The sequence below is a fragment of the Peromyscus maniculatus genome, chromosome 3, assembly GCF_049852395.1.
Source record: "Peromyscus maniculatus bairdii isolate BWxNUB_F1_BW_parent chromosome 3, HU_Pman_BW_mat_3.1, whole genome shotgun sequence".
In the NCBI taxonomy this organism is placed as follows: domain Eukaryota; kingdom Metazoa; phylum Chordata; class Mammalia; order Rodentia; family Cricetidae; genus Peromyscus; species Peromyscus maniculatus.
The window spans coordinates 75,570,334-75,589,382 of NC_134854.1; the positions used below are offsets into that span (position 1 = coordinate 75,570,334).

A 19,049-nucleotide genomic window follows, 5' to 3' on the forward strand; every position below is an offset into this window, starting at 1 on the left:
AGAGTGGTTGAGCTGCTTTTTGTTGTGCCACAAACCCATAATCCAAACTCTTAGGAGGCCAAGGCAGGAAGACTGAGATTTAGAGGCCAGCCTGGGCTATACAATGAGCCCTGCCCCACAAAACAAGTAAACAAAATACTATCAAAAGACCTGAGACACAGCAGTTTCTCACTAAATATTAGGTTCCTTTTTCTTCCATTTAAAATGTAAATGTGTCCTTCATTCTAGCCTTTCTTTAGGCCTACCTAAAATTCCCAAAGAACATGAATGTTATTGGATAATAGAGGTTAGAGGGCTAACTTCAGAGAATATATAATTTAAGCAGAACACTAGAAAGTTCTGGAAGTCTGGGGAAAACTGAAAAAGCATACAATGCAATGGCAAGCATTTCAGTTGTTCCAAAAGTAAGCTGTAAATTCTACAGGATGGGAGGGAGAATAACGGGCACTGAAGAGCCCCTGGGTTTCTGCTCTGCAGTCCATGCTCTAATCCACTGTAGGAGCGCCAATCAACCTCTACCTTGCTTTCTGGCTAAATTCTGTATTTAACTTAAGACAGCCCCTCAGTAAGAGATCAAGGAGCACTGCCGTATACAAGTCACCACATAGTGACAAATGTCAAATATCAGGATTATCCCCAAATTAGTATCTACCTCCTGAAATCAATTAGCTACTAGTTGATTAACCCCAGTCAGGAAACCAACTTGGAATGCTTACTGTATCTAAAGATAATAAAAGGTCACCTACTTCACTTTCTAGTGAAGTAAGTCATCAAATCTTTCCTACAAAGTTAGTAAGAGCCCAGGTTACTCAGCCCAGAGCACCACGGAATGCAATGTCAGTCTCCATAGACCCCATGGGCATGAGCAGCTTCAGGGATACTGAAAAGCCCCAAGATCTGTGGAGGCCCACAGAGGCTTCCTAATGAGACCTTACTCAAGGTCAGAGAATCTGAGCTTGCTTTACCCAGCAGGGATGCATAAGGAGATGATTTGGCCATGGGCATAGTTACCAGGTGTTTGGAAGGGTCTATACTTGGCTGTACAGTGTGCTTTGATCTTGCAAGGGGGATGTCTTTTGCCTCTCCCCTTGGCATGTTATAAAAAGCCCTTTTGAATAAAGCTCTAGGCAGCTAAGTATTGACCCAGGGCCCTCCCAAAGCTATCCTGTGTCTCTGTCTTTCTCATCATCTCTATCTTTCTACCTAATATTTCCTCATTCCTCTCTCCTCCCAGCAAGAACCTGTGAGAAGGTGGGAGCAGACCGGAGCTGGACCCTGGCAGACTCCCACAAGTATTACAATCACATTCTCATGCAGTACCGCCAGTACCAGGAAGCACAGAAAGCCAGGAAAGACACAGGGTGTTCAGCTCTGCAAAGGGCTTCTAAGTCACTAAATCTATTTCTATCTCAGGACTGCATTTCTCAGTATTTGCTTTCAATAATAATCTGAACATTGATTATTCTGCTTTATTTTTTTCTCTTCATTTTCTGTTTCTTAGGAAGCTTTTGGTATTCTTCCAGTTCCGGGGTCGTATCTTGCCCTTAGTTACCATTCTACAACTTATGCAAAATTTCCCTTGAGGTGGTATTGTGTTCCCCGAAATATTGTGCACCCTAATAAACTTATCTGGGGTCAGAGACAGAACAGCCACTAGATAAACATAGAGGATAGGCAGTGGTAGCACACGCCTTTAATCCTAGCATTCCAGAGGCAGAAATTCATGTGTTCAAGGATACAGCCAGCATGGTTACCCACACCTTTAATCCCAGAAAGCGAGCCTTTAATCCCAGGGAGTGAGGCAGAAAACAGAAAGATATATAAGGCTTGAGGACCAGAAACTAAAGGCATTTGGCTGGTTATGCTTTAAGGCTTTGGAGCAGCTGAGATTCATTCTGGATGAGGACTCAGAAGCCTCCAGTCTGAGGAAACAAGACCAACTGAGGATCCAGCGAGGTGAGGTAGCTGTGGCTTGTTCTGGTTCTCTGATCTTCCAGCTTCACCCCAATACCTGGCTCAGGTTTGATTTTATTAATAAGAACTTTTAAGATTCCTGCTACATTCCCTCATATTGTAGAAAAAGTAAATCTACTCAATTCAGAGACTAAAACATGGTCTCGCCAGGCGATGGTGGCATACGCCTTTAGCACTCAGGAGGCAGAACCAGGTGGATCTCTGTGAGTTCGAGGCCAGCCTGGTCTACAGAGCAAGATCCAGCACAGGCACTAAAACTACACAGAGAAACCCTGTCTCAGAAAAACAAAACAAAACAAAACAAAAACAAAAACCATGGTCTTTTGTCATTTGAGTTACTAATACTAGTAAAGTTTGACAAATCCAAACACAAGACTTGCCTGGCAAATGCTACCATCAAACATGATAAACCACAATGCTTGAAATGTAAATGGCAGCCTAAAAGCAACACGCTACAGTTTGGTCATAACTCAGCTCCACGTTACAGTCCACCATGTTTTTAGGTTGTCTCCTGGTTGATGGCCAGTAACTAATTATGGACTCACAAAGTGCTGTCATGGAACATTTATAAAGTACATTCCATATACTTTCTCGTCTGAGCTTCATAATCTAATGACACAAGTAGTTAGTCATCATTCACATTTTATAGATGTGGAAGTCAGCTGAGGGGATAACGTACCCCATTAAGACAAAATATAAATGTTTGATCTGGGACTTGGGCTCAGCTTTAGGTCCCAAAACAGATTCCTGTCCTAAGACAGTCATCCCTGACTTTCTCTAACAAGGAGGCTATTTCCACCAAACAACTGCTTCATCAGCATAATCAGCAAAGATACTACCTCAGGAAATGACCAAACAGAAAATGCCCAGGACACCTAGCAGAAAATAGACCCCCTCCCAGCAGCTATACCAAGTGTTCTTTTGATGTACACCCAAATGTTGAATTAATGTTAAATATAAAATGAAATACAATTAACAATTAGGTTTTATAACTCTGTTAAGTATACTTCTAAGAAGTGCTTGCTTCTTTAAAAAAGAAAAATAAAATGTATTTTTAAGAACCAAAACCTAAAGCAAACCCAAAGACAAGCCTTACCTGTTCACCAGCTTCTTGAAACTCTTTGCATGCATCAGGGAACACATCATAGAGAATGAGTGGATAGCCATGTTTCATGAGATTTTTCGCCATTGGATTTCCCATGTTTCCCAGTCCAATGAACCCAACTGGAGTCTTAGAAGCCATTGACCTAGAACACACTGATTTCAATACATTTATAAATAAAAAATAAATAAATTTGTAACACTGGGGACCTAGAAGTCAAAGCAATGGCGTAGTCAGGCATAGAGGTGCATGCCTATAACATCAGTACTCTGGAAATGGAGGCAAGAGGATCCAAAGTTTGAGGTCACCTTCCCAGACACTGATTCAAAAACAAACGGCCCAAAGCTAAGGAAACAAAGGCAGTGACAACCTGAAATACATACCCAGAACCCATGTTGTAGGAGAGACTGTCCTCTGATTACCACACTTAGACAGTGGCATGCGCATGCGCTCTCTCTCTCTCTCTCTCTCTCTCTCTCTCTCTCTCTCTCTCTCTCTCTCTCTCTCTCTCTCTCTCACACACACACACACACACACACACACACACACACACACAGTTTAATAATTAAAACAAAAAATAGGGGCTCAAGAGATGGCTTAGCAGTTAAGAGTCCTTTGCTCTTGCCTAGGATCCTGGTTCAGTTCCATCACCCACGTGGTGGCTCACAATCATCTGTAACTCCAGTTCCATGGACTCCAACACCCTCCTCTGAATTTCATGGGCACCAGGCATTCATATGGTATACATACATGGATAAATACTCATATACATACAATAAAATAATCTAAAAAATGTTTTAACCCCATAAATTAATGCTTTAGAAAATAAGAGAGCTTTGCCTCACCTTGGAAATAACATTAGATACATTTTTTCCATTTCACATTGACACTTGACAAATACCACTCAGTAAATGAACATGGCATGACACAATGACAAGTTTAAAAAGACACAAGACACAGCACTTGCCCTTGAAAAGTTTACAATCTACTGGCAGAAGAAAGAGAAATAAGACTACCTGCCCTTGCATTTGCAGGTTTTATTCCTCCTTTTCCTTTCAAAGACTTCGTCTTTGAGACCGTACCATGTGATGACTAATCACAGCCATTTTTAAGTTTCAAATCCTCTCAAATGATTGCTCCTGCTCACCATGATCATATGTGAGTATGAGAAGACCCCAAAGGCGAATTATTTGAAGCTCCATGTTTAAGAAACAAAGCTCATAAAGTTGATTAAGTTCCTTTTCACAACCGACTTTACCTCTTCCATTAAATGTGTCACTCTTGGGCAATATCACATCGCTGCTGTGAAGTTTTACTATAGACACAGGGACGCTTTGTCTTTATAGTCCACCAAGGTCCAATGGCAGAGAAATGACACCTAATTGAAATTTTATATTAAAATTAAATAGAATAAGAAGTACATTTTATAAAAGAGATCTAATACCCATAGGCAAATTAACAAAAAGAGAAAATGGAGCACTATTACATTAGCCCACTGTGTTGAGGTTGGAAAGTGCAACTCAACAATCCAAAAACATGATAAACAAGGAACACTGCATTTCTAAAGCAGTTAATTTAACAGCAACTACTGTTAAGTCAAACAGGTAACAAGTAAGAGAAGAAAGAGTGAGGATTCAGTCACATACTCCACAAGCATTAAGTAGCCACTTCAATGTACTATCCCAAGGGTGACCTCTAACTCTGATCCTCCTACCTCAGCCTCCCAAGTGCTGGCATTATAGGTCTGCACCACAACACCTAGCCACTGAACATACAAATGAGATAAGGTCCTTGCCTTCCAACAACCTTAAAATCCAAGAGGACATAAACCACACAATAAAACATTAATACAAGCCAGGTAATGTGAAAAACAACGCTGGCACAGAATTCATGGTTTGAAATTTGAAGAAGGTATATTTAGCTTGTGTTCTACAGTGGATCAGATTTCACACAGAGCAGGAAGAAGGGAATTACATCAAGAAAAGGAAACATGAGCACATTTGAGGACAGGAAAGCCAGAAAACTTAAACAGTAACAGTTAATATTAGGGCAGCTTCACTCCATGACAGTTACCTAAGCACTTTACTGATAACTGCCAAAACTTAGCATCCTTCCTAACAATCTGGATGCTTGCAAGCTTAGGTAAAATGACCACGGCCTTATCTAGTTGGGCTCTGGTTTGTTTGACCTGGTTTTGGTTCTGCAGTGCTGGAAGTTGAACTCAGGCTAAATATGACCACTGAACATACTCATGCCTTTGGGCTTCACAGAAGTTCCATCTCAGGATTCCAAACTCTTTATGATCATGTGGTCTAGTTACATGGAGGAATGCTCTAAGATACATACTGTAATAGTGGGCTATATTATGATGGCTGCTATTGTTTTATAAATGATGCAAGCTGGATATGTATACATGTGGAGAGAAATAAGAGAAATGGCAAAATGAACAAACTTTAGGCTCTACACAAGACTACTCAGAACTCCCTGTATTATACTCTTACTGCTTCCCATCTGAAATTTTTCACAAGGGGGAAAACTAGCATATTTATATTTAAAAATATTATAAGTGATAAAAACAAGTAACTAAGAAGAGTACTGTTAGCACATGCTATAAACAGGACTATTTTATACCCAAATAACTTAAAAACCTTGAAGAAATTTCTGAATGACTCTGATAGGCAAAAAAACAAAACAAACACAATATGACAATAGAAAATGTCAATTCTCTTCAGAAAAAAAGCTACAAAAACATATTCAACTTGTCATAATTAGAGAAATACAAAACAAAAAAATATGATACTACTGAATGGTCAACTACTGAAATGGACCAACTTTTTTGTTTGTTTGTTTGTGTTTTTGTTTTTTCCGGAGCTGAAGACCTAACTCAGGGTCTTGTACTTGCTAGGCAAGCACTCTACCACTGAGCTAAATCCCCAGGCCCATGAATGGACCAACTTTTGTGTCTTAGACAAAAACTATCATCAGCAAGTAAGGATTGAGGAAAATGAGTATTTTCATACACTATCAACTATATCAGATCAGCCTTTTTGAAAATCTATCTACATTTTAATTTCAATTTAAAACAACCAACTCAGCAATTTTACTTCCTAGAAATTTACTATTTACAAAGGGTCATAAACTTTGTCTTAAAAGGGTCAGGAATAAATTACTTTCAGCTTTGCAAGCCATAAGGCCTCTGCTACGACAAAAACATTCATCTGCTCTAGTTTGAAAATAGCAATAGATAATAATAAAAAAAAAGTTCATGGCTTGATCCAATACAATATTGTTTAAGTATGGCATGTGCACATATGTATGGATGCATCTGGAGGCCAGAGGAACATTGGATGTCTTCCTAGATCCTCTCCACTTTATTTACTGAGGCAGATCTCTTGAACTATGAGCTTACTGACTAGGCTAACCTAGATAGACAGCTTGGGGTGGGGGACAGGGGCTTGTTATAGGTAGGACACCACATCACACAGCTTTTAGGCATGTACTTGGAATCCAAACTTGGGTCCTCAGCTTGGAATGGCAAGTGCTTTAACTACTGAGCCATGTCTTGAGCCCTCAAACACAATTTTACATATAAAAACAGATACATGAATATGGACCCACCATTTGCTGGGACCTGCTATACACTAACCTCTGAACCACACAAATAAATAGTTTATTATAGCACTATTCATTACAGCAGAAAATATAAACTAATAACATATTAGTACTTAATTCACAGTAATTCACACTAGCCCAATGCAATGAAATATTACTCCTATATTTAATGTAAAAGAATGTGAACAATAGAATGGGGCAAGAAACAGCTCCACGCTCCTACATGCAGCAGCTGGAGTTCCTTTCAGAATCCTCAACTGAGCTGAAGCTTGATTAGGATTCTTTAACAGATTCAAGTACAGTGGTCATTAGAGAGGCACTCACAGAAATGACAAAACACACCAAGCTGCAGTTGTCATGTATATGATTTGGTGGCTCTCAAGTTACATCTCAAAGGTTATTAACATCTCTCCCCTTTTTCCCTCTTTTCCATAAATGAGATTACAGAATGCTCCAGAGGTGTCTTGAATAGGACCAAACTCTGATAAGGTAAAAACCAGGTTAACAAGGCATACACACAAGGGTCAAGGGGTGTCTTTCACTACAAATGGGAATTCTGTGAGCTGGGAAAAGGAGAAAGACCACACATGGAGGTGATTAATATGTTTAGGTGTTAGGCATGACTGTCATTTAAGTCTTATTTGAAACATTTCTATATAAAAGGAATATTGTCTCTTATAGGTAACTGTCACTGAAAATGTTAAATGATAAATTTCTTTTTGAGAAAAGTAACATTTTCAATTTTGAGAATTTCATACACGAAGACAGTATTTACAACATTTCTACCCTTTCTTCTCTCCATCTCCAGCTCCTCATGTGTCCCCTCCACTCACTCAAGTTCATGACTTTCTTTATTGTTACACACGTGCATACACACACACACACAAACACAGTCTGCTGAGTCCATTTAGTGTTATTCACATGTGTATTTGTTAGAGTTGACCACTGAGATTGGATAACTCATCCAAGGGCTTGTCGCTGAAGAAACCTGGCTCTCCCTCTCTTGGCAGACATGAACTGCCTATAGCTCTTCACGCAAGAGTGGAGCCTTCCAACAGTGCTGTGGGATGTCATTCTGTAGGCTGTGAATATGTGTTGCTCCCATTGGCTAATGAATAAAGTTGTTTTGGCCTATGGCATGGCAGCTTAGAGGCAGGTGGGAAATCCAAACAGAGAGACAGGAAGAAGAGAGGCAGAGAGGGGAAACACCAGCACCACCAGAAGAAGCAAGATGTGAAAATACTGGTAAGCCATGGCCACGTGGCAACTTATAAATTAATAGAAATGAGTCACGTTATAAGAGCTAGCTAGTAGGAAGCCTGCCATAGGCCATGCAATTTGTCATTAATATTAAGTAAGCCTCTGAATGATTATTTTATAAGTGGCTGTGGGACCTGGGGGCTGGGCGAGACCAGAGAAACCCTTCCAAATACATTTGGCACCCAATGTGGGGTATTGACCCACACAGATCTAAGAAAGCTTAAAGATTCTGAATGTACAGAAGTGGAGTCACACTGGGCTTCCTAGTCTCATAGTCTCATATCATCACCAGCGCGTACACTCGTCTCCTGACAGCTGCCTGTGAGATAGAGCTGGCTGCCAGCCACCATAAGGTAAGCAGCATGGTGGACTCCTGTCTCGGTACACAGAGTCTCCAAGCCATGCATGCATAGTGGATTTAGCTTTTGCTAGTACAGGAAAAAAAAAGAAGAAGAAGAAGAGAGAGAGAGAGGGAGGGAGGGAGGGAGGGAGGGAGGGAGGGAGGGAGGGAGGGAGAGAGAGAGAGAGAGAGAGAGAGAGAGAGAGAGAGAGAGAGAGAGGGAGAAAGAAAGAAAGAAAGAAAGAAAGAAAGAAAGAAAGAAAGAAAGAAAGAAAGAAAGAAAGAAAGAAAGAAAGAAAGAAAGAAAGAAAGAAAGAAAGAAAGAAGAGAAAAAAAAGGTATCTGGGCTACATGCTGCTGGATGGAAGCACCCACTGCTTCCCAGACTCAGTGGTGAGCATGGATCTCAGAGCTGGAGGTAAACATACCACCACCATATTGGGAAGCTGAGGTGGGCAAAATCAGCAGCCAAGGCAGCCGGGGTGGTCTTAGCCATGCAGTTTAGCAATTTAAAATCTCTCCTTGTTGGAGGATTATAGATTCACAATGAGACAGATTTAGATGGAATAAAACTCTAAATGTTCTACAGTGTGTGTAAAAATGTACGTAGTCTTTGAAGAGAGTGGAAAAGGAGAATAGACAGTTATATAAAGAAATAGACAATTTTAAAAATAAAGTCTTTAAAGAGACAATAAGAATAATATAAAAAGTAAGCCACAAAAAGTTGGCAATTATACAGAGACTCTGGATTATATTGTCTTTGGGATTTTTTAACTGCAGAAAGACATTTGATTTTAAAGGCTGCTGAGCTAAATAAATATATATTTATTAAAGGTATCTTGACTTCAAAGTTTGTGTCTTTGGAAAAGAGATTCTGCTTTTGTTTCCACCGATGATAAGAATCTGTGGATTGCTTCCAGGCTAATATGGTTTGATCAGCCAAGACCCCCTGAAAGGTATCCAATGATACCATGGCCCAGATGATTCAACATCCAAAATGAGCTTCAAAGCAACTGGTTGAGATGATCCATCCTCACAGACAACTACAGCCAAGATTTAACTATAATTCTTAATTTTCTCAGAATCCCCATAAGATTACCAGTAGGAAGTAGTATGAGAAGCTATGCCCAAATTCACAAAATATTATTTATAAATGTTTATTTTTATTTAAACGGGGTTGATTAAAATGCAATCTTTTTCTAAAAAAAGAAAAGAAGATAGATTATTGAATCTACTTTTAAAGAGCAGCAACTTGTTTAAAATGTTTTACACTGCTATGGATTTTAGTTTACTGATACAAATTTAAAGTTAATTTCGTTACACTATACGTATATTTCTACTCTTCTTTAAGGTATTACGTTTGTGTAGCTCATTTGAAATTGTAATATATAATTAAGAAATACAGATTAATAATTATTCATCCATGATAATCAAACTTATAGTAATATTAGTTAAGTTTTCTAGGTATACATAGATATATTTCAATTAGGTAATCTTCAAACACTTCAAAGACCTACAGAATATGGCAGTTTAAATGTTTTAAAAAATTAGACTTTTCTAACCCATGTCCCCCTGCCCCAATGTGGCAGGCGTTTGGCATTTGGTCTGCAGATCCTGTTGACGTTAGTATTCTCTGTCTCTTTGTTTTGTCTTATGCTTCAGTGGATAATTCTCCATAATTACTCTTCTTTCTTCCCCTGTTGTTTTTAAGGACAGCATCCTCAGTTAATAGAAACCACCCCCCCTCAAAAAATGGTGATGGGCAGGAGACAGCCATAGAGGGACACACCTTAAGGCAATATAAGTGACCTTATTTCTACTTATCTGAGCTAAGAGTGGTGCTACTGGTGAGGTCCCTGGGGCTTTCACCACACATAAATGCACCCACCTGAGAAGAGCTGAGGAGGAAGGAGGCATACTGTTGATTTTATTCCCTGGCAAGGACTGTGAAAGACTCCACTCTGTCTGGAAGAGCACACCACTGTACCTAGTATGTGGTAGCAGAGAAACAAACACTGGCAGAGCCCTCCTTCTCTTCCCCCACTATTCTGGGTCTCTGTGCAGAAGATTGTGCAGAACTAGGGTGGCTTTCCTAAGGACAGTGTCAGCTTTAAAGGTAGGAATTTGGAGAGGCATTCCCTAGGTTTTCCAGATTAGCCAGGAAAGTTAAAGGGTCTACAGCCCTACCTGCACACCTTTAGGAGTCCTACCCAACCCACACACACATCCTCTCCCCTCACCACCCTCCATCTAGCTGAACTTTATACATTTTTTTAAACCTTCCTCCTATAAGGAAAGAGGGGGGAAAAACTTTATTAAAATAGATAAGTAGATTGTGCTAAACATTTTATCTCGTGAAACTTGGTTAGGTGGCTGGAGGTACAAGTCCCTAAACTACCTCTTGCTGTAGCCGGGGTGAGTAGGATTTCTTGAAGCGGTACTGAGGTTCCAAATGGGAGTGGAAAAGTGGGGCACACTCAGCAGCCTCCTGTACCTTCTTTTTCTGAGCCCTCACGGTCCATCTGTCACAGGGTTGTGGAGAGTATGCTGAGGGCACAAGGACCTCACTTGGCTCCAAAGCATTATGCTCTAAGGTTTGGGATGCTCCCACTGGGAGGGTGAAGTACCATTCCAGAGGAAGAGCCACACAAATGCCTTAATTTGAGCCTGCATCTGCCCCTGCTGACGAGTGATTCGATAGTTACTGGTTTTGTCAGCTTGTCCTTCCCTGCCTTCTGTCCTTCCATGAGTAGCAAGAGGGTGTTCTGGTGAAGCTTCCCTTGAAGTGGCAGTTTCATTATTGAGAATGCAAGGTAGAACATCTTATGGATATCCTTTTCTGTGTGTGTTTTAAAGCTTTACATATGAGAGGGTGTAGGGGGTGTCTGTAACACCTTAGAATCCTTAATGTCAGAACGCAAAAATCCACAGTTGAGATTTGCCTTTGAGACCCTCAGGTTTGCCTCCACCAGGTGGCCTTGGTCGCTGTCTGAGTCCTGGAGTACTGGAGCTAAGGAAACCTTATTCCTTTCTTGTGTGCACTCTAGACTTTTGGAAATGAGCTTGTTCCTTGGGAGGTTACTTAACTCATTTGCCTACAGGAAGACCCCAGTGCCTTTTTACAGTGGCCAGGGTTTCTTCTACTTCCCTCCATTCCCCCCCAAAGGAAACTCACTCCAATGCTAGCCTTTCCCCTGGAGTCCTAGAAGGGGAATGGGATTCTGCTTCACACTGTGGCCCTTTATAACCTCAGGTCTGTAATGTGATCACTTTCCAGTTTGAAAGATGAGTGGAAATATTTTTGCAGCACTTGTAACCTGCAGAACCTGAGTTCCTCGCAGCTCTTTCCATGTCTGTCAATTGGGTTCCATTCCTCTAACAATACCCATCCAATTTTGTGAGGGGTGGGCTGGGATACTGTGTGGCTTTTGTACAGCTACGTTTCTTAGTATGGAATGTTTTGTTTTGCTTTGTTTTCTTGTTTTGTTTCTAAATGAGGGAAGGGAGTTTTGAGAGTTTGAGATGAAAGTGGTTTAATTTCCCTCTTTTTCATTAAATAAATGATAAACCATTTTATGAAAAAAAATTAGACTTTTCTGAACAATGAAACACGTCTGCTCCTGGCAGCAGACTGATTTCAAAGAGAAAGATGGGCATCAAAGACACTCCATATAGAGTTTATCTTCTTCTTGGAAAAAATAGCCATTTGGGCAAGAGGCTACTCTTGCCTGAACTGCTGATAATATGTTGTATAAATTGGACATACAGGACCCATAGAAAATGACCACAGAATTTGCCAAAACAAGGTGAAATGGTTCTTCGGGTTTCTGCTTTGCAGAGGAGACTGCCAAATATTCTACAGGACACAGGGAGAAGCAACTAAAAAACTCTAGAAGTACTGGCTAAATATGGATACTCCAACATTACAGAGGAACTTTGGATGACTGTCCAGGCAGGCAGCTGTCTCTGTCATTTCCAGAATTTTGGAAGTTGCTTACAATGCATTTCCTGTTTACTTAGGTAATATTATATCCTTCTGGGGTCTTTGATGTAGTTGAAGACTAGATAGTTATAATTACAGTTTTCCTTAGTCATGATAAAAGATAAATTAGATATGAAACTTTAGACTCACAAATATAGGATAGATAAAATATTTTCTTTAATTTTGCCAAATACAAATAGACTAGATATTGTAACTTAATTCTTGTTTGATAACTCTTCTATTATATGTAATTTTACCATGTTAAAGTTAAAACCTTCCTTTTTGATTAGCTAGAAAAGGGGAAGCACTGTGGAATGTCTTTCGGTATATGCTATGAATATGTGTTGCTCCCATTGGCTAATGAATAAAGTTGTTTTGGCCTATGGCAAGGCAGCTTAAAGGCAGGTGGGAAATCCAAGCAGAGACAGGAAGAAGAAAGGCAGAGGGAGGAGACACCAGCACTGCCAGAAGAAGCAAGATGTGAAAATACTGGTAAGCCATGGCCACATGACAACTTATAGATTAATAGAAATGGATCAAGTTTTAAGAGCTAGCTAACAAGAAGCCTGCCATAGGTCATGCAATTGGTAATTAATATTAAGCCTCTGAATGATTATTTTATAAGTGACTGTGGCACCTTGGGGCTGGGCGAGACCGGAGAAACCATTCTGACTACATCCAAGATTTCCTACATCTTGACTCAACTGTCAAGAAGTTTAAACCACTTCAGAGTGAGAAGATTCTTTTCCCTCCCATGTTTCCTTAACTGTCTGTCTTTCTATCCTGTCCTACCATAGTATAGCTGTCTAAGGCAGAGGAGGGAAAACCTCCAGGATAAATTGCCAAATAAAAAACAGCAAGATAAAGAGCATTAATACAAGAATATACATCTCTATCTGTCCTGTCCTACCACAGCATACCAGTCTAAGGCAGAGGAAAAGCCTCCAGAATAAAAACTAATAAAAAATAGTAAGATGTAGAATATTAATAGAAGAATAGGCAAAGAAAAAAAAACATGGACTTATTTTTCTGGAGTTTTGTATGGATATATTTAAAAAAAAACAATAGTCAGTCACAGCTCAAATGTCGAGAGTCCTGGGTCCGATTTAAAAAAAAAAGACTGTTTTACTAAAGATCTTTCGTTTTTTACCATATGCATTTAATTTTTATAACTACATTTGTAAGAAAAGGAAATAAATGAATTGGCACAGTGAATGTTAAGTGCTATGTGAATTAATTCTAACTAAAGAGGTTTCACTAAATGGGCACATGGGGATACAAGTCAGTTATGAAGCAATTACAGAGTAACAGTGGTGGTAAAGTGGACCCAGCAAATGTGAGCTATGTTGCTACAACCACTACCCAGGTTAACTCTCCAACATTCTTCATCCCAGATTCAGATCCCACCTGTCTAAACAATATGTAGCAATGCTGCTATTGCCAAATGTCTGGTCCAGGGTCTGCCAACCCCGTCAATGACTTGGAAGTGCTATGGGAAATTTAATAAGGAATGAACACGGGATTAATGAAAGCAATGTAAATAATTAGCAAACTTCTATAACTCTCAATATCACTACCTAAGTGGCAGCCAGGGGAAGGGACAGGCCACAGATAATACTCAGAATTTAAGCAAGAGATTAAGAAAAATATTGAGATAATATCAAAGACATCAGTGAAATTCCTATTTATAAATAAACTTCAGATGGGATACAATGAAGAACAAAACTGTCTGTCTAGTGGGGTGAACAAAGGAAGTATCAACAGGCCAGGTATAAAACAGGGAAATAGGATGGATGTTAGCAGAGCAAGAGTCACAGAGGGTGTGCCAGCCACCAAAAGACTAGTTCTTGTGAAATTCCAAGTGATAGGATACAAGAAGATCTGGGAGGACAGTGCTGACCTTTGCTACAGAAGATTAGAAGCCAAGAACAAGAAGGCCTATGTTATCCGGGCCAAGTACATGTGCATCAATCAAGACAGGTTGTCAATGATGGGCTCAGTTCTCTTCATTTCATCATTGGGGCAAAACAAGAAAAGGATAGTATTAAGCAAATACAAATATTATCCAAAGAGAAGTTACTTATTGATTATGATCAAATTTAAATTCTAAGTTTAGGAGACCCATGTGAAGTCACATATATATATATATGCTCTTGAAGTGACAGGTTAACTCCTCCTATATGTTTTTAATCAACAACAATACTGACAACACCAGAGGGTTACTGTAAAGATTACTTGAAATAAGATACGTAAAGCACTCAACAATGCCTAGCACATGAGAGTCACTGAACAGTAGCTACTTTTATTAACAGGGGTCAAGAGGCACCACTATGGAACAAGTCCTGCACCAAATGGCCTTTTTAGCCTAGCTGGTTAAAAGGAAGAGAAAGACTAAAGGTGGCAGAGATCATTAGGGAACTACAGGCTTCCAGTGATGATGGAGCTTCTGAAGGAAGGAGTACTTGGCACACAGAACTGGCTCCTGAAGGTATAGCGATCCAAAGGAGTTTAGGGAATTTCAAAAAAAAACAATCAAACCTACAACAGAAATGCATCTTCCTTTAAGCAAGTTTAGACAGTAATGTGTGGAGACAGTGAAGTCAGATGACAGATAAAAATCAAGCTGGGGGAAAAAAAATTTAGCCAGCATAAAGGTGATGCTGGTTGACTGGTGAAGAAACTGATGGGAAAATTTGACAACACTGGTTTCTAAACTTACAGATTATGATCTCTCAAATGTAATACAAGCAAGGTTATATATAGCCTGGTAACTTGACCTGCGACCAGAAATCAGTATACTCTGTGTAAAAAGATTATTTTAGATTTTCTAAAATCGTCCTAGTCAAAGGAACATACTTATTGTAGATTACCCAAAAATAATCACATAAAGCTTCTGAATGGACTTCCTGTGTCATAAGATATTATAGTGTTCTTTCCTTACCTGAAGGAGATAGAGTGCAAGATTGGATGTCTGAAGTTACAGACAATATCAAATACACACACACACACACACACACATACACACACACACCCATGATAAATCTTAATTCATAAGTTAGGCACAGTAATAGATGAATAAAAATAATCATAATACAGAACAATTATAACAATACACTTTTTGAAATTATGAAAATGTGATCACTCCCAAAAATATCTTTCCGCGTAGTATTTTCAGTCTAAGGGGTATCTTTTCCAGAATGGTATAGCCTCTGGGGTCTAGCTCTAAGGAGGGTCCAGAGGGAATGAAAGAGGTGCAACAGAGGGCAATGGAGGTTAATGTTATCACAATATGCTGTATCTATGCATGAAACAGAAAATAGTTTAAATCAAAACATACAAAAAAAGTAGGGTTGGGGATTTAGCTCAGTGGTAGAGTGCTTGCCTAGCAAGTGCAAAGCCCTGGGTTCGGTCCTCAGCTCCGGAACAAAAAAAAAAAAAGTACAATCCATATATACAAAAAGCATCAGTGATTTTTTTAAACTCAATATTGTAATTCCATACACAATAGTATTTCATTTTTCCACCCCACCTTTGGTCAGGTAGTCTTTAAAAATGTCCTGATACAATTTTTTCCATGTGTATGTTGAGTCCCAAAAAGTAAGTTAAAGAGCCTATATCTGTATATTCTTAACCTCTTTACAAAAATAGATCTAAAGCTAAATATAATTATCTTTTAAAATGAAATACAAAATTTGCTTATTATGAGTTATGAAACAGGAAAGTAATTACATGTTTCTATTTCTTCTAGGATGTATTAAATGTATTAAAAGTTGCTATAAACTGACAACTTGTAGGTCTCATTTTCTAAAAAAAAAAAAAAAAGGTATGTGGATCTTTATAACATTACCATCTACACGCTATAAACAGCTTAAACTTATGAGGAGGCAAATACCCCCAATGAATTCTGAACATTAAATGTTAGTAACTGAACATGATTTCTTTTCTTCATTTTCCTAAACTTTAAAATTACATGGAGATGGGTTTTTTCCCCATTTTTTTAAGATTCAAATCTCAAAAAAGTTATCATTTTTGTAGTTAGTTTACTATTTGTAGTGGATAATTTTACTTTATGTTAACACTAGCATTTAAAACAATCCCAGAGTAAAATTGCTCAAGTGTTTTAAACACTTCACTAAAGAACTTCTACTTAAAACTGTTCATATATACACACCTTTGGGCCAAAGCACCCATCAAGTACAAGATGGTTTGTTAAAGCAGTCTAACCAGCACTGGGAGATAGGTCCTTTCAGCTGTCAGAGCAAAGTAGTATAGTCCTTGGCCTCAGATTCTCCTATTACGGATTCTAAGAACTTTCATAACTCTCAAAAGGTACACCAAGAAGAGTTCATCAAACTATCATTAGAACACCTTGTAAAACCATTAAACAGCAAATACATGGTCCTGGGCCAATCAGCTCTGAAAGAATTGTGCATTCGTGTGAAAACTGCTGCTCCCTTAAAAAGTGATTTTTAAGAAACTATATCCAAAATCATATGTGTTTGCATCTTGCTACCATGATTCCTTATCTGTCATCTGTTACCTGTTATCACACAGATGCTCTTCCAAAACAGAAAGGAAATTCACAGGTCTTCCTGAGGGGAAAGACTGGGGACAGGCTCAGAAATCAATTCCCAACCTATTACACAAATATTACAGGCACCCTGAATCCAGAGCCCCTTGCATGCTAGGCAAACTCAAGGGGGTTGTTTATTTGTTAATCTATAAACTTTTACATTAAGAAATCCTTCAGTATCGCCCACAAATCAACCCATTCTTAAAGAGGTGTCTTGGTGTCCTAAGAAATCCAAGAATTGGGGAGAACCAAGGGCTACTTCCTAGATCTTGTTGGAGATGTCCCAATTTACTAATTCAAGAGCCTCGGGAGTTCCTCGTGTGAAAAAACGAAAAGACTGAATGAGTTATTGGGCATTCACGTGGCTCTAAACACAGATCTTCCTAAATCCCTGGTCCGTTTCCATAACTTACAGTACAGCGTAGTTAGTCAGACAGGTTCTGGCCACAATTCTGAGGACTTTCAAAGAGTTGTGGTTAATAATTTGACAAAAGTCCACCACTTTCAGGCAGCACAGCTCCATTCCATAATGGAGTAAGCCCGACTGGCTGGTCAAGGGTGACAAACTTTGCCAGAAGGCTAGGATACCGCCATGCCACCCACAAGGGTGGTTAAACACAAATGGGGCCTTGCAGTTCGAGGCAGCGACCGCTTAGGGTGAAGCCGGGGAGCTGGAAGGCCAGGGGTCGCCGAGGTGGATGCGGCGGGGTCACCCCTGGAGCTGAGCCCTCCAAATGTCCTAGGAGCCCCAACTCCAAAGCGCACGCCCCAGACCCAAACACTCCTCCCCTTCAAGAACCCAAGCTGTCCCTGGGTCCCGCAGAGGACGCTGAACAATCTGGAGCCGGGCAAAGAGCAGGAGGGGAAGGCTGACCGCTCAGGAGGCAGTCGCAGAGGGGCCCCGGGCCTTGAAGACCTCCACAATTGTCGCTTTTACCCTCAAACCAACCGAAGCCCTTGGGGGCGAAAAGCCCTCTTCCGATGGCCCGAGGAAAACGCGCAGGAGGGGCGCGAGGTTCTTACCCGCTGCAAGGTTGGCCGCGGGCCGCCGCCGGCTGCTCCAATACCAGAGGCCGGAGGCTGCTCCTCGGAGCCCCAAGGAGGCTGCCATGCTGCCCCCGCCCCGCCTCCGCGCCGTCACCTCGGCCGCCTCGCACTCGGCCTGCCGCTGAGAGTGTGCGCAGCCCCGCTAGCCGGCACCGCGGCGAGGACAGCTCGCGCACGCGCCCTCGCTGCTCCGGGTGGGCTCCGCCCAGCGAGGGGCGGAGCACGGTGTGGAGAGGCGTGGCCGGAGAGGCGAAAACGGACCAATCGGGATCCCCAGATCTTTAGACGCCTTGCCGTGCCGCCCGCTGCAGCAAAGTTTACAACCTTGGAGTAGGAGAACCCTTGTTTATCCCGGAGCCGAGGGGTGTGTGGGAGGCGGTGGCTGTCGCTCACTGCCGCCTCCCTCAGAACACCTGCACCCGGGACCTGCCTCTTTCTGAGGCTGGGAACTGTTTTTCTTCCTCACAGACAAGAATGCAGCTACTGCAGTATTTAAAGAAAAAGCAGAAATTCTTTGTTTCCTAGTATAGGGACTCATTTTTAACTTAATAAATGCACGGATCTCCTAGTGTTAACATACATATTTTTAGTTTCTGTTGAAAATAGAATCCACCTTGTGTAATTACTGAAATCTATGTAACATACAACTCAACGGCTTTTCCAATCATATTTGAAAAATAGTAAGAAAGTGATTTAATAACATTGTTGTCTTCGAAAGGTAGAATTTCTAGGAACTGACTGAGTTCCAAGACACGTTGTTGTTGTTGTTGTTGTTGTTGTTGTTGTTGTTGTTGTTGTTTTTCGAGACAGGATTTCTATGTGTAACAATCCTGGCTGTCCTGGAACTCTTGTTTTGTAGACCACGCTGGCCTCGAACTCAGAGAGATCCTCTTGCCTCTGCCTCCAGAGTGCTAGGATCAAAGGCGTGCACCACCACTATCCAGCTAAAGACACAAGTCTTTAATGTTTGAAAATTCTACAACCTGCATCTATTTTGAAACCAAAACCTAATGGTACATTAAAACCCAGAGGAGAGTATATGTGTGTATCATACAAACAGATGCGTTGCTGCTTTGTCCTTATTTGGATGGTTGGTATACATCTGTTCTTTGGGGATAATTACAACACTTTCTATTTCCACTGAAGGATTTTCATCTTC

General features: G+C 40.5%; 1 protein-coding gene across 1 annotated transcript in view; it reads right to left on the reverse strand.

Moving 5' to 3' along the window:
• Positions 1–18,100, reverse strand: part of Hibadh (3-hydroxyisobutyrate dehydrogenase) — a 109,699-nt gene extending 91,599 nt beyond the window's left edge. The window contains exons 1-2 of the mRNA XM_006982213.4: positions 17,867–18,100; positions 3,071–3,231 (exon numbers count right to left, since the gene is read on the reverse strand). Coding sequence (XP_006982275.1) covers positions 3,071–3,231; positions 17,867–17,954 — 249 coding nt within the window. The 5' untranslated portion in view covers positions 17,955–18,100. The remainder of the gene's footprint in view (positions 1–3,070; positions 3,232–17,866) is intronic.
• Between the last annotated feature and the right edge of the window lie 949 nt (positions 18,101–19,049).